Here is a 17,061-nt window from a genome sequence, read left to right on the forward strand (position 1 = left end):
TTGTTTTTTTTAAAAAAAAAAAAAAAAAGACACTCAAAACGACGTCGTTTTACCTCATGCCACACCACAATGGATCCGTGGACATTATGCTTCTAGACATGGTGAATTAGTTGGGTGCCTTTGGCTTTTACTGCGTATCAGAGTTATGAAAGTATGTCTTGTGGCAGTTAGTGAAGAATCTTATCACCCCCTTCAGGAAAAGATGTCAACTGTTAGTTATAACTGCAATAATCTCGAGCTATTATGACAATTATAATGGTATTAATCACTTTAAACGCCATCAATTTATTGGCTTCAATTCTGTGCTTTTGTTGTAAACTATTTTAGTTGTTGCCATGTTGGATGGACCTTCAAAATGAGTTATGCTGCTTACCAGTTTAACTGATTGTCTCAATATTCTGATCAATACTAGTTTTGTGGATGTTCAAAAGAAAAGAAAATTGTTTTCCTTTTCTCTGTTAATGACTCTTTCTCTCGGATAGAAATTGTTCAGTTGTATATGGTGAAGAGCAGTCTTTTTGTGGATGCTAATTGGCCAAAGAATTATCTAATGCAATTTCTGTTGGCCTCTGCAGTTTAACAGAGAAGGGGTTCTGCTGTTACGTAGCTTGGATTCAAGGCTTACTAAGGATCTTCCTTCTGATCTGCAGAAGCTTAAATGCAAGGTATTTACAGTCTCATTTTCTCATATCCTACTATCCTAGAACCTGTATGTATATCTTTTCCTCACATTATGTGTGAAAGCACTCACATATTCATAAAGTAATAAACCTGATAGGATCATGTAAGATTGTAAAAGAATTTGCTTATTTTCAAACGTCCCTACTTAAATCATACTGATAGCACATTTTATCTATTTCTATCCATATATTCTCAAATTTCAAATTTGTACATGTGCTAATCAATACTTGGTTGAATTTCAGTCCACCTTTGCTCTTTTGATTTAGCTAAGGTTCTGTATTTAGCTGATTCCTTTGCCTCCTTTGTTTGACTTCCGGTTGCTTTTCATGCATTTAGGTTTGCCCCACCAATTTTGGAACTTGGTAACAAGCTTGCAGAGAGGATGCGAAGCAAGGGACCCTACCTTGCTCTTCATTTAAGGATGGAGAAAGATGTATGGGTTAGAACTGGTTGCCTTCCTGGTTTGAGCCATGAGTATGATGAGATAGTGAACAATGAAAGGAAACAATGTCCAGAGCTCCTAACTGCAAAATAAAAAATGACCTACCATGAGCAGAAGCTTGCAGGTCTCTGCCCCTTGAATGCCTTGGAGGTAACCAAGTAAGAATCTAAGTCTAATACGTGCTCCTGTACTTTTAACCTTCACTAGTGCAATACTGCAATATGCTGAACTGGTTACCTTTTTCTATAATTGACAATTCTTTAATAGGCTGAAATTCTTTTAGTTTTGTCATTTAATGTTTTAGGCTGCTTAAAGCTCTTGGAGCCCCAAAAAATGCGAGGATATACTGGGCTGGAGGGCAGCCATTGGGTGGGAAAGAAGCCTTGCTACCATTAACCCAAGAGTTTCCTTATTTTTATAATTAGGAAGACCTTGCCTTGCCTGGTGAACTAGAACCATTTGCAAATCGGGCATCTCTTATGGCTGCCATTGATTATATAGTCTCAGAGAACAGTGATGTATTTTCATGCCATCTCATGGAGGGAACATGGGCCATGCCATCCAGGTATCACCATCACCATTTTCCCTAGTATATACTGCATTATTTGTATCAATTTTGTAGAACATATAAATTTCTTGCATGAGAAATCACAAGACTACTTGCCATATTGATCTGGCCTTATCAAATAATATTAGCCAAAGGTTAATCATATAACACATGTAATGAGGGAAAACTGTAATTACTGTGAACACAGTGAAGTCCTTGAGACATTTGAGTTTGGAAAGTAATAATTAAGCAAACTTTTAAGCTCTTGTACTTCAATTTCCTTGAGAAAGAATAAAAAGTAGGCAATAATAGTTTCTACAATCTCAAATTACAACATTGAAAGGTGCTTGTCATTTTCTTTTCTTTCCCACCCAATGGATAATTTTTTTGGAGAAAATAGGATGTATGGTTTGAGTTATTTGTCCAAAGAAAAAAAAGGTTTTAGTAAAAAGCTAATCATAGTGTGAGCCAAAAAAAGAAACACCATTTTTGTACGTGTTATCGTTTTAGTACCTCACTGGTTACCTAATTTTAGTTTTTGTTCAATCATGAATGTGTCTATGACTCTATGTGAACCTATATACTGCTTGTGCCTTCAGAGCAGGTGGGAGGAAAGTTTTCCTGAATTTGAAATCTTAAAAAACATCCAAAATTTATTTTCTATTTGTCAATATTTTAAGCAACCTAATGGATCATTAATGATCTTAAATCTATAAATTTAGAACCTCAAATATAAGTTTTATGCTTCCATTTATGGAGACTGAAATTTGCTGTTTATATTATACAAGGACACCGGGCCTTTGCAGGACACAAGAAGCATATAACCCCAAACTAAAGACAGATGCCCCCTTACTTTTTGAACTCTTCTTTACCAGAAGCAGAATTCAACAGCATCATAAAGGAATTACACAATGAATCCTTAGGGCTACCAGAGCTTAGGACTAATAAAGCAGGAAGGGACGTTACGAGGTTTCCTGTCCCTGAGTGTATGTGCAATGATTCACATACTCATACCAACTAGTGATTTCATGCAGAATGTTTCCACATGATTACACTGCAACCAATCCCTTCATCAAATGATTGAAACTTTTTGGAAAATCTATTGAATTTGAGCCCTCAGAAAACCAGCTGTGATGCCTTTTGGGGCAACAATGGTTTGTTGGAGCGCTATATTTGAAGAAAAACTTAAGTTGGCACACTTGGCAACTACACTCACAATGATTCTTGCATTGAGATTTTGAGGCAAAGATACATGGCCAAGTATGACAAAAACAGTACATGATATCGTATCACTTTTTGATTCTTTACAGGAAGAGTTCTTTTAGGATATATAACATTTCATTCTTTGTATTATAGATCCATACGTGTAAATATGTATAAATAGCTAAATAAGCACTTCTAATAATAATTTATTACATCCATCTTTGCAAGTTTCTATTTGTAGTTCTTCAGCAAATGCATTTCTATAAGTTAAGGATAGCTCTGATTGTCCTTTTACAATGCTTATATAATACAACACCAGCAAAAGCATATTTAAATTCTGGCTGTCATTAATTGTGTTCATTAAGTAGGAGCACAAAAAATTTCACAATTTTGTGATTGTTGTTTTTAAAATGGCATAAATGGTAAACTATGTGAAAGTGACGTTATTTCAATTATAATTTGTCTAACTATGAAAAAGATGGTAAAATTTTTTGTTTCCCTGGTATTACTCATTTTCCATTTTGTGATCACCTAATCCAGTTTGTCATTATAAGGACACAGAAAGTGGTTCCTGTGGAAAACCCCTCAGGTAGCGCATATAATAGTCCACACAATAAAAATGTAAAAGCGGGAAAAAGGCACTCTACAATGAGAAACACAAACAGTGGATCTCTTCAACTATTATATCACTCATTCTACAACTACAAAGTGCTTACAGGTGAATGGGAAAAACCCTATTTTTCCCATGGTGTTACATACAATGCTCTTTTCATTCTTCTTTTTTTCTCTTTCTCAGATAGGACTTGATAGAGAAGCGGAAAATAATCCATCTCCAGCTCGTCCAAATTGCTCGTCCAGAGCCTACAACGCAGGTTGATCCCAGAATTTATCCAGAAGAAGAAGAAACGTCCATGAATAATAGCACCACTCCATAAATTAAGTCTTCCATGAAAGACATGGTCGTCCATTAGGTTCGTCCATGAGCAATCGTTAGATATCCTTGGACGACCAAACCGTCCTACGCCAGACGGACGAAAGCTCAACACTTAGACTTTCGACTAAACCCGCAACTATCTCAACAAACCCTTCGAATAAGTTAACTTCCATTAGCGGTTACAGTTTTATATCCGTTGAGGTAGTTAACTCCGGAGTTGTTGGTTTCCACAAATCCTGGGACGGTTATTGGACAAGTAACCGTCCCAGGCTTCCTATATAAGGGACCGGTCTGAACCCGACAAAGGTAAGATTTTCTCTCAGACAAATTTCCAAAACACTTGGAACTTCTTTCTCTACGAGTCTAACTTCTCCATCGGAGGGGGTTCGACCGGTCTTCTCCGGTCTCCTCTTTGATCGCGTTTTCTTCCTTGCAGGCCATCAACCGTTTCAGTAGCCCACCGAGGCCAGGCCATTCCACCTTACTGATTTGGAGCAATATCAGGACTATTCCTCCATTTTTTCTGGATCCCCTTCTCTTTTGGCCTCCTTCCCTTTTATAGCTTTAATCCCTGTTCTTACTCTTCCAACTGTTCTGCTTCCACCCGGAGTAGTAGGGATATTTTCCCTTAATTTGTCAGTTTCCTCACCTTTTTATCTTCAGGTTCTGACATCCTGAGGGTAATGTGTACTGTTCAGGCCGTCTTATGCACCATTAATGTGGCAAAAGTTAGGTAAGAATACTTTCATTAACGCGGAGACACAGATCTTCCTCCTTCTAGCACCTTCTAGGAGTTTCCCATGGTTACTAGTATCATCCAGAGGTCAAACACCAATTATTCGTGCTTCAAGGCTCGGATAAGTTAAAAAATTTCCCTTCCCTTGGTAATGGGCTATCCGCGGTAAAACACTTAATAGTGATCCAACTTTCACCTCCTTCACGAATTATTACTCCTTAAGCATTCCCCTCAGCATAAAGACTAGGCCCAAATACTTTCCTGTGGGCCAGGCCCAAATACTTTCCCATGGGCCAATGACTCTTTGGGCCCTAGGTCCGAGGAGAGTCTGTTTCACTCCTCACAGTCATGATGATTTGTTTTTTGCACACCTTGGTATAAAGATGAGGTGGACGCAAATCTATAGCCAGATATTTTTTGAAATGGGTGGAAAGCAAAATCAAGAATATCCATTGAAGAGGAAATAATATATGGGAAGGTAAAAACAGAAGGATATTGTCACATGAGTGCTCCCAACTATGCTCTATTTGATTCCTGAGACCTTGCAGGAGTAAAAAGGGAGGGAAGGGGTGGACTTTGTATTTTTTCCAGACACTTTAGTTTCAATCTGCCAGAAAGTATGGAAGTTTTCTCTATTATCTCCTTTAATATTGAGAGGTTCCCTTTGCCATCAGTTCTCCTTGCCAATATCAATTGTGCTTCGAAATTTTGTCTTTTGGGATCTAGGAAGAACCTGCACAGATACAGGTACAGATATGGAACCGCAACATGGGCAATTTTTGAAAAAGTAGAACATAGGTATGGTGAAGATACATATATTAATTAATTATTAAATATTTTTTATTTATCTTTGTATATATGGTTAAGTATTTATTTTTCATATAATATTAAACATACACGAATTTAAGTGAAATAATGAATATTTTATTTAATTAAAATCCAAGAGATCTAAAATATTACCCCTTTTAATAATTTAAGGTCATGTCCCAAATATGTTAAAGTCCATTATGTGAGTGTCATTCTGACATGTGAATTGAAAAAAAGAAAAGAAAAAAAAAAGACACTTGACTGAGAGAGAAGAGAAGTGTAAAAAAAGAAAAAGAAAAATGAAGAGACGCGTGAGTGAGAGAAGAGGGGAAGTGGGTAACAGTAGGCTACTTAAAATTTAGAACTTAGAAGAGGTAGATAGCAACACAACTCTTAAAAAATAAATAAATAAATAAAAAAAGGGAAAGAGAGAGATAAGTTTTTTAAAACAAATAATGAGAGAGAGTTAAGAAAGATGAAGAGACATAACATGGGAGAAACTAAAGAAGCACGAGGAAGACTGAAAATGGAGAATGGAAATGTAAAGTTATAGATATTTTTTTTCCCTCTTTTTTTTTTTCTTTCTTTTTTCAGCATACCTTGTGTCATGGCCGTGTCTAATAATTTATAATAAAAAAACAATTGGGACATGCATCCAACTGTGTCCCATGTATTCCCTGTATCCAATACATGTACATGTCCGACAGAGGCACGATAGGCAAACTGCCATGTCCATGCGTTACAGGTTGGGATTAAGTAATTTATGTGATATGATGCTCCCTTTATGGCAAAAATGGACTTACTCTTAAAAGTTAAAAGCAACAAGCCGTAGATGCGCATAAAAATTTGGCAATTTTTTTTTCTTGTTGAGTGAAAATTAAAAATAATAGACAAGTCTTATTAGTGTTAGTGTCAAACCCATCTTAAAATGATGAGATTATTTTTTAACAAGGTATAGTTAATATATGTAAATCTCTATATGTCTTGATGACCTAAAGTTGAAACATATATAAGTAAATCCATCACTTATATTAGAAAAAAAAAATACAAGACTTTAATAATATAAGAAAAATATAATTTTATCAAGAACTTTTATCAACATTACACTGAAAAGATGACGTAATTGTCAAAGAAGTAAGTAACTCCGCTTTCTACCCAAATCTCTCCTCCCCAAGCATCACCGAAGTGGACGAAAGTGAACTAAAATTGACCAAATACACCAAATAGACTAAACTAACTAAAGTGGACCATAATAAACTAAAGTTAACCAAAGTGTTACGTTGATGTGGGTCAACAGGAGTGTAGCTGCAATTAATGTTACACTTCAGCTTTTAGATATTGTATAGATATACTACATTAAAGTAATAGCAAAATTCTTTTATAAAAAAAATTCCACTACCATGTCGAGATTCAAAGGAGCTTGGCAACCAAGAATGAATGCCTAATAATTTATAAATCATCTAGATAGGTACAAATTTCTTTGTACTAAATGAGAGATCTATTGTAGTCTATTTAGTTCATTTGGTCTATTTTACATCATTTCAATCCAATTCGGGTGTACCTACTTAAGAATGGAAAAATACATGTTTGGGTTGAGAGTACTATTAATTATTTGAGTAATATCAATGGTAATTATATGATAAGTTTTGGTTATCATAATAATCTCCTTAAAAAAAAAAGAATTTGAATAGGAGTATTTTTGACATTTTCTAAAGACATAACTAACTTTCTGAATCCTTTCTTGTAAGGCAGGGGATGATAACTCCATTGGCATCTGGGCCGATCGTTGGCTCCCACGACCTTCGACATTCCGAGTGCTGCCATCACCAGGCGTACTTCCAACAAACACAAAGATTAGCTCCCTCATAGATTTAGAATCCCGGTGAATGGGATGTTACTTTGATCAACCAAGTCTTCCTACCAGTTGATGTCAACTCCATCCTTGGCATTCCTCTAATCTGGCACAAATCAAGGGACCGACTGGTTTGGGCCTACACACCTAAGGGAAGCTTCACAGTTAATAGCGCATATAAGGTGGCACTGTCCATGACCCAAAGCACTCATACTACAGAGACTTCTCATGGCGCAAACCATAGTAGTTTCTGGTGAAAGATTTGGAACCTACACATCCGAAACAAAATCAAGATGTTTACTTGGAAAGATTGTCGAAATATACTCCCTATAAAAGCCAACCTCTGCCTCTGACATGTCCTTGCTAATCCCACCTATGAAGTGTGTGGTCTTGCTCCAGAGACAACAAGACACCTTTTCTAGGACTACACCGTGGCAAAAGACACTTGGAGACTCTCTACCATACCTTTTGATAAAAGAGGGCATCAGCTACAGGGACTTCATGGAATTTCTTTGGCACTTGACCTTCACACAATACATGGGTATTGGGCTTCTTGAACTCACTGTTACTACAACATGGGGTATCTGGTTTAGCTGAAACAAAACAAGACTAGGTGCCACTCGCCAATCCTCACATGAAATATTGGCAAAGGTTTGCTTTCTGCCCATGGAGTATCAAGATGCCCACTTTAGGCCCACTCAATTTAAGGACGCCAGAGACAATCGTTGGGTTCCGCTTGCTTTTCCATGGTACAAGGTGAGTTGCTTATGATTCATGATGCTATGTTATTATCTTCTTCTTAACAAAATTCACGTATTAACCAAAAAAAAGAAAAAACCAGCAACAAAATGAAAGTTCAAACAAAAAACACAAACACACACTCCCAATCACAAACACGTCTTGGGCCTTGCAATGTAAACATTGAACCTTTTCTTTATTTATTTATTTTTATTTTATAAACATTGGGCCTCCGGCTATTTAAAAATCATAACCCATTAACCCATTAGATTAACCGACATACATTAAACTAATTAAGTTAAACATATAGGTTTCAATAAAAAAAAAAAAAAAGTTAAACATATAAACTAATTGAAAAAAAGAAACCCTACCTACCCCACATTCACACTCACACGCCAGCCTCCGCACTCCTCCATCACTCAGACGCTGGCCTCCACGTTTCTCTCGGTATGATTCTTCTCTTCTCTTTTCTTTCTCTGTCTCTGATTCTGATACATACATACATACATATATATATATATATATATATATTTCAGCTTCGTTCTGTTGCTAGCTTCGTTTCCTGCGGTGTTCGTTGTTAAAAAGCAAAGAATCATTCACAACTTATTTTTATGTCACAGTTGTTTTTTTTTTTTTTTTTTTAATATCCTGCCATTAGTTTCCACACCTACTTTCCAACCCTTACATTACACCATCTCATTTTGATCTCCAATTGAAATTCATAAGCACGTATACTACCCCCACATGATCTCACATACCACTACATGAACACATAATGGACAAAGTAGCCTAACGACTGACAAAAAATAAATTATACAAAGAAGTAAAATGACTCTCTGCTCATTCAGTTCCTTTGCAATTCAACATTTTCTATCTAGAAATAGCAATACATATAAAACACGTTATAGTACTTTTGAAACTATAAATTTTAATATGTTACATTCCTAATTACAGGGTTTAATATCTAACACTTTAACCATTCTTTCTTATATATCGATTATAGAGAGCCAAGGACCTGAACTGAACTATGAGAATTTGCAAGGCACAGCGGCGGCGAAGCTTTACTATACCAAATGAACTCGTTGAGGAAATTCTTTCAAGACTACCAGTGAAGTCTCTAATGCGATTCAAGTGCGTATCCAAAGCATGGCACACTTTGATCAGTAGTCACCGATTTGCTAAATCCCACTCTCAGAGAGCATCTCAAAACCCCAACCGCATGAACGTCCTTGTTTTGACTGACAATTGTGTTCTATCAGCAGGTTGTGAAGCACTGTTTCAAAGCCGTGCTATTCATGGTCAACCTGTTGATGTTGATTTTCCTGGTTTTCCATTGTGGGGTGAAAAACATGTTGAGACAAACTTGGCTTCTTGCAATAGCTTGGTATGTATTGAATTACATAATGTGGACAAATGGACAGCCCAATATTTGGTTTGGAACCCATCTACCAAAAGTTACAAAAACATACCAAGTCCAACATCAACACCTGATTCATATTGGTTTGGCAGTTTTGGCTTTGGCTATGATTATTCCACTGATGATTACAAGATATTAAGGCCCTACTACGATATCGATATTCATATGTCCGATATCGATATTCATATGTCCAAGATCGAGATCTTTTCACTCAAGACCTTTACTTGGAAGACAATTCTGGTGGATATGGACAATAATTTTTTTATCGGCAGCAGCATTCAAAATATCAAAAAGACTATATACTGCAATGGGGCAATTTATTTGAGTTATAAATGTTTTCGGAAGCCGCCAATCATTTATTTTGATTTAGCGGATGAGATATTTCATAAGCTGTCATGGCCAGAATCTGTTTCTTATTACGATACATCAAAGACATGGGAGTTAGGGACTTTTGGAGAACACCTGTGTCTATCTGTGTGCACAGGTGAATCACGCAATGCTTTATGTATTCAGCTATGGGTGATGAAGGAGTCTTGGACTAGATTGGCAACCATTCCATATAGGGGCACTTGTCCGAGGCCTATATGCGTGTCAAAGAATGGTGAAAAAATTTTATTGCGGGAGAAGCAAGTTGGAAAGAATTCAGAATATATTTTCAAATTGATAGTCATCAATTTGAAAAAAAAGGCCTATAGAAAAACACGATATGATTCCAAGACAATAATGGAGGCAACTACATATGTGGAAAGCCTTTATTCACTTGACTGCAATGATGGGCTTAATCAGGTAAAATATATGTGTGAATAGTATGTGATACTTTTTAACTTTAGAACAAAATGATATTTTAGCTGTCAAAGTTGCATCTGATCTAGTATCCTGAAATAATATAACATCAATTTAGAATTCTACTGTCCATTGGTTGTTAAAAACAACATACATAGAGCACAACACAACAAAATGAAACACTGAAAGCTGAAATCTTTCCACATGTATTTTAGTAAAATTGATTCACTTCATTTGAGACATTATGAATGCTATGTTCTTTTCGTTTTAGGATTCTCTCCGTTTGAGGTGATTCTATTTCGTGGTTTTATTAAATATTACAAATTTAAAGGTGTCTATCTAGTGCCACTTTTAAATTATGACTCAATAGTACATTTCGCTTAAAATGGAGAGGATCCTAATTTCCTTTCTTTGGCTTGTTAAGAATTTGATTTGAGATATGATAAGATAAATTGATAACGTTCCTAGTATATAGAAAAGTATATGTGATTTTTGCTTAGGATTTGGTGCTATCCCTTTTAATAGATATTTATCCCTCAAATGAATTAATGCGGTTACCATTATAAGGGATTTTTTACATAACCAAAAAAATTATACATTTCTCTTGTGCTGTCAAGTGGAAGCCTCTATTTCACTATACAACACCGGTATGACATATGTACGATACAGGTACCACACACTAAGTGAAGTGTTTGTACTTCCTAGGTCATTGGCTTTTGCGCTAAGGAGTTTTTATGAACTGGGACCATGTTGTGAAAATTCCCTACTTTTAATGACATTATTTCCTGCCCTTGTTTTCTTCTAGTATTCATTCATGTCTTCTGAATTCTCTGGAGAGGCTAGAGCCTCCTGTCAGTTCAATCTCTAGCTTTTATCTATATGCATGGATATATAATTTTATAAGTATTGGGTGAGGAATGGAACTAGTATAAACTTCTATGTCTTTAACAGAGGACTTCTTGGAGTCACGTATGGTTTCTCTATTTATTTGGGGTTACAATGGTAAGCAATATATTCAGTGATTTAGTATGACTTTACAGTTGTTGAAATCCTAACTTTTCTTTCGAGTATACACATTCCCAAGAGTTGGATGTCATTTTAGTACACATGTAGATAGCCAGCTGCCCTGTGTGGCTGAAAGTTAAGATCTATAAGTTCCACCGAGAAACTCTAATCTTATAAAAGATGCTACTTTACAAGGCTTTATCTGTTTCTTAAAATTGTTTATGTTTTTACCATCTACTTACTGCTCTCTCTCCTTATTACTAATCTTATAAAATATGCACTCTACAAGGCTATATTTGTTCTTGATTTTTTGATGTATCCCAGTTAGCTAATGCTCTGTTGTTTGGACATTGCTAAGTAACAGTTCCATTTTCCAATCCCATGTGCAGCACTTTCAAGAAGAGGGCTCCAAAGGTCATAAAGGAAATCAGGAAGTTTGCCCAAAAGGATATGGGGACAACTATTTTCAAGGCGGATGTTAAGCTTAACAAGCATGTCTGGAGTCGTGGGATTCAGAGTGGGCCAAGGAGAGTTTATGTCTATATTGCGCATAATAGAAATGATGAAGAAGATGCTAGGAGGAGTTTTTCTCACTAGTCACTGTTGCAGAGATCCCTTCAGAGGGCTTAAAGTGATTAGGTACCAAGGTCATTGAGGAAGAAGATTGAACTAGCCTACTTCCCTAGGTCATAGTTAGGATGCTCCAATGTTGGCCACATATTTCTTGTTTCCAAGATATTTTTGTTTGGCTTTGGATTTTCTCTGGAATTTTATTTGATCTACTTGCCTGTTTAAAGTTATCTGTCGTTCATTGAGACCTAATTAATCATTTTATGTTATATTTGCATGGCCTCTGCATCTGAATTTGTAGCCAAATTCCAATGCTGTATTATTGTGAAAGGCTTAACTCAATATTCCAGATGCTTACAAGCTATTAGAAGATAATAAAAAAGATAAGAAATTACTTACAGTTGCATCAGAACATTCCAAAAATAAAGCTCATGTACTCCGAGAGGTTCTTGAGAAAAAGATTCATGAGGTTGAGGAAGGAAGAAAATTAGGAGCCCGATTATGGCAACAATTGATTGGGATAACACTAAAATATCAAAGAACAAACAACAGTTGAAGGAGTATGGGAAAGAGAAGAACCTGGTTGTGGACAAAATAATTGGTTTAAAATTGAAAATTAATGAACTGATTATAAATCATGGATGTAAGAGCAGTGAGGTAGAAGAAGGAAGGGATTCAATAACTTCACCCGGTAAGTCTCTATTGCCTTTTCCTTTATGTTCGGTTTCATTATCATTTGGTGATTGATTAACTGTGGTGAAAATATAATAATCTTGTGGATTACATAATTGAGGCAAATCAATAATTCCTCTGAATGATTATCGTAGGGATCTAAACCAGGATTTTCACTTGGTATTAGAGCATTTACAACGAGGAGAGGTCTAAAACTTATTTTTTATTTTATTTTATTTCTATAATTGTAAATCATAACTAGTTGCAATAAGTTTGGTGAAGTTTTTGATGATCTTCTGGCACTTACAGTATGGTTTAAAAGCGGATTATGTACTAGGCTGTCACTTCACAAGTTCCTGATTTGTTTGAATCTACTAATTTTGTTAATTTGTGACTAAATTCAGCTTAGATTCATAATTGCCTATTTTACAATAATAGTAAAATGATTAAATTCATTCTACATAATGGCTTCAATTTTTGGACAAGTGGCAGTTTATTATTTGATATGAGGTGTTCCAGACCAGTAGTTTATCATTGTATCAAAATAGATGTTGCGTACAAATTATATCAAATGCTTTCATTGCTTCTTAACTTTTGTCTATTGCCTGGTAATGTAGAATTTGGAAACAAACTTTCAGATACTTCTGAAGTGAAAAACATCCGTTTTAGTGGGAGCATGGAGGATAAGAAAGGATCCAACTTAGTTCAAGCCTCAAGCTCTGACTCTCCTACTTCTAGTGTCCCATTGCATCAAATTTTCCCTCCAATGTAAATTCTGTCACATTAGCTGGTCCAAATCTGCATCCTGTTGGAGAGATACATGGTCACGTCAATGCCTTGTGGAAAAAGTTGATGAGCTCGAAGATGAGCTTAGAAGAAAGAGACAAAAAGTAGTCGAGAAAATTTAGTCAAAAAGATTGATTGGCTTGCCTTGGAAATTTCAGATAATCTACAGCTATAGAGAGAGAATAAAAGAAACAGAAGGAATTACTTATGGCCAAATTGGAATGTTTTGAACATAATGCTGGTAAACTCCAACCGGAGCTTCAAAAAAAGAGCCATGAGCTGGATGAAAGAAGAAAATTACAAAACCAATTATTTTCAAATGATTGATTCAACTAACTCTGAAATGTTAATGTACAAAGAGCAGTTAGAGGAGTGTGAGAAAGAGAAGAAGCTGCTTGCGGACAAGATAATCGGTTTGGAAAGGAAAATTAATGTCTTACAGAAAAACCATGGAGGAAGGATCAGTGGGGCGTAAGCCTGTCAGCTCTGGTGAATTTCATTATTAGACACCTTGAGTTGATTTTGTGAACTATAATGTTATGGCATTGTCATTGCAAAGTTGAACTTTTAAACATTCCACAGCCATGGTGCTTGCTGCATTGAAAATCATTATCAAATGATGTATATTTTGAAATGCGGTGTTTTCAAAAATGAAAGTTTGAGCTTTGTGTTTTTTTACTCACTCCTTAACCATTCTTAGATCAACTGTAGAGAAACCAAAGTGAATAAAAAAAAATTTTTAAAAAAGGTTTAAAATTTAAAGCTGAGATGTCAAAGTTTACTTAGAGTAGACACAAAACCATGTTTTTATGTCCAGTTTCAGATTCTTCCTAGAACCATATTACCAATATGATGCAGCAAAAAGTAGTAGTGAATAAGGGAGAAAACTGGTAAATGCTTGGCAGTCTGGCATTGCTACACTTGTGAACTGATGAATATAGGGCCCTACCAGTTTAAAATTCACAATTTTATGCTCTTAACACAAGTGAAAAAGAAATTAGTTAAAATTTAACCTATTAGTGAGATATTTCCTTTTATCCACAAACAAAAAACTAATCAATAACAAATACACATAGAGATTCAGAAATAGACAACCTCAACCACAAAATCCGGGCTGTTGTCTTCTTGCAATTCCTGAAATGTTCAAAGCCATCCCAAAGCTAGGAGAAAATACATTCTAATTCGGGTGTATGTTTCTCCTCTCTCATAGCTGATGGGACCTACAACTGATGGGTCCCACCAGCTTGTGAGAGAGAGGAAGCATACACCTGAAACATGGTATATTTACTCTAAAGTTAGGCATAAAACCATGTATAAAAATTAGATTGATATTAGTAACTGTAAGGCATAAATTACATCTTCTTATATAAATTAATAAGTAGCGGCAAGTAAACTAACACATTAAGAAGAAATCATACAAATTGAAGAGGAAATTCAAAGTCCATAGTTCATCCAGGATTATTCCAAAGATCTACAAAGCAAAAACCATCCTGTAATAGAAAGAAAAAAAAAAGGAAAAAAAAAAAAAAAAAAAAAAAAAAGCATCAACCACGAAACGAAGATTCATAAACTGAAGAAACTCAAGATAATTTGAAGTGTAGGTTCTTTAACATACCAAAATTTTTAGAACTTCTCAAGAATATTTAATTTTAAAACAAAAAAGGGGTATTATCATTATGTTTCAGTTTGTATATGAATTTCATTTGTGGATCACTAAACTGTAAGCTTAGTAAAGGTGGCAAATTGAATGATATTGTTAGAAACTTTGAATTGCTAGAGGGAAAGGTAAAAATTTTAGGGATTTGAGGTTTTTTATTTGTTTTGATTTGTGATTGTTTTGTGGTTAATCTCTTAGACCAGATTTGTAGTTTATCTTGTTGATTTTTAGTTTGTCTACAGGATAATAATGTTATTTTTGGGCTATTGATTTTGTTTACAACCAATGTTTAACCGGATCTACCCAAATTTTTATTTTTTGGTTAAAAGAATGTGCCGGATATTTTTAATTCATTTTAAACTTTTTTTTTTTCTCGCTACTACCCCTTTTTTTCTAAAATTTTGGGGCCCCCTTCCACTTGGAGGCCTTAGGCAATTGCCTAATTGGCCTAGTGGAAGGGCCAGTCCTAGGTAGAGATTTATTGAAAAGTTAAATTTAAATTTAGAAAAATGAAAAATCACTTGAGAATGAACCTTTAAAAAACAATTTAAAAAATTTAGAATAAAAACATTACATCATAAAGAAGTATACATTGACATTTCAGCCTTAATGATTTCAAACTAAATTGCACCAGCCAAATTCGACGAACAACTTCAATATTCTATGATTGACTGAGAGAGAGGGTTGTAACATCCAGAGAGAAATTATATAAATATATATATATATATATATATATATGTATGTATGTATATTTACAGTTTTGTCAGTTACATATATAATTGCTACGATATTTCATAAACGTTTGAATTTCCATCATTTAATGTTGACTATGTTAGTTACATATATATGATTATTTGAGTTCAGAAAGTCAATTACAAAAGCTCAATTATTCAAGAAATTTCTGGAAATGCTTAATCATTCAAGAAATCCTTGCAAAAGTTTAGTCACATTTTGAAACAAAAAGATATCTATAATGTGAATCCAAGCTTGCATAAAATAGACCTTGTATGGCGTAAAAAAAAGCAAATCAAACTCATTTATATCTTAATTTGATGATAAAAAATAAGGACACAGCTTAGCTATAAAATTTGTTGTAGTGTAAGGCAATCTTACTCAATAAAATAAACATTACTATATATTTTGAAAATCTAACCGTTGAATTGTATGTTCTTTACACTCTTAATACACATGTTAAATTTTGTGTCAATCGAATATTATATACTATATGATCTATAACCTTATATTTTATGCATAATTTTAAACTACAAAAACTAACAATTTAAACAATTTATTAATGACATAACTATTAATCTTTAATTTTCTAGAAAATTTACAAGCATAGAGGATATTGAGTAAGATTGTAATTTTAACCTTATTATGAAACAGATGCCATTACTTTGAGTGTAGCATATCTGTGAAATAAATTCTGATATACTTCAAATTCAATATTGCTAGATAGAGCTCTCTATAAAGGGGCATTTTGAGCATTTAGAAGACAAAACTAGCTTTGGCTTATAGTTCTTTGTGCCAGCTTGTGCTAAAATTGTCTATATATATATTCTAAAAATAATTCTAAAGTTTTTTAAGAATACATCTTTGATGCTTGAATTGCAAGACTATTTCCAGAATGTCATTGTAAGTGAATTTTATCAATTCAAAGTGAAAGTTGATCTATTACTTATTTTTCAGCTTAAAGTTAGTTGTTTCCGATATTTGTTCAGCAATGACAAGATTACTAATTCTATTGGTTGAAGTCTTGAAAATGATGGTTAGGAATATGCATAGGCAGCAAATGGGCCTAGGGTCTGGTATCCATCAAATTTTGCTCATGCCTGTTGGCTGGCCTGATTGCAAGCACGTTGGATTCTTATTTTGGTAATACTTATATTTGGACGTGAACTTAGTGGTTGTCTAGAACAGCTTTTTTAGCTGAAATTAAAAACTTTTTGTTGTAGATAAAACTAAAAGGTAGCTAAAATAGTACAGTGTGACCCATGAATAGTATTAAAAAGTGCAATGGGACTAATGAAAAGTAGCAAAAATAAGGTAAATAGTAAAAAAAACTGATTTTTTAAGCCAATGTCAAACGCACAATTAAAAAAGACTTCTTTGGGCCCAATTGAGGAAATGCTATTCTTTGTAAGAGAAAAATATGTTATGCTAAATTGGGTTGGTAATTGTTGGTTGGATGTCTAATTGTTCAAGCCATAATGATAGTATCTGTTCCGGCC

The 17,061-nt window shown here is 34.7% G+C and overlaps 1 protein-coding gene and 1 pseudogene across 1 annotated transcript; both read left to right on the forward strand.

Moving 5' to 3' along the window:
• Positions 1 to 1,063: 1,063 nt before the first annotated feature.
• On the forward strand, positions 1,064 to 2,099 carry LOC126724096 (O-fucosyltransferase 20-like; annotated as a pseudogene).
• Positions 2,100 to 8,309: 6,210 nt separating this feature from the next.
• LOC126724094 (F-box/kelch-repeat protein At3g23880-like) lies at positions 8,310 to 11,945 on the forward strand. Its single transcript, XM_050428308.1, has 3 exons — positions 8,310 to 8,387; positions 8,944 to 10,143; positions 11,535 to 11,945. Exons 2-3 carry the CDS (start codon positions 8,968 to 8,970, stop codon positions 11,625 to 11,627), a joined length of 1,269 nt encoding a protein of 422 aa, XP_050284265.1. The 5' UTR covers positions 8,310 to 8,387; positions 8,944 to 8,967; the 3' UTR covers positions 11,628 to 11,945.
• The last annotated feature ends 5,116 nt before the right edge of the window (positions 11,946 to 17,061 follow it).

This window comes from Quercus robur, chromosome 4 (assembly GCF_932294415.1).
Source record: "Quercus robur chromosome 4, dhQueRobu3.1, whole genome shotgun sequence".
Classification (NCBI taxonomy): Eukaryota; Viridiplantae; Streptophyta; class Magnoliopsida; order Fagales; family Fagaceae; genus Quercus; species Quercus robur.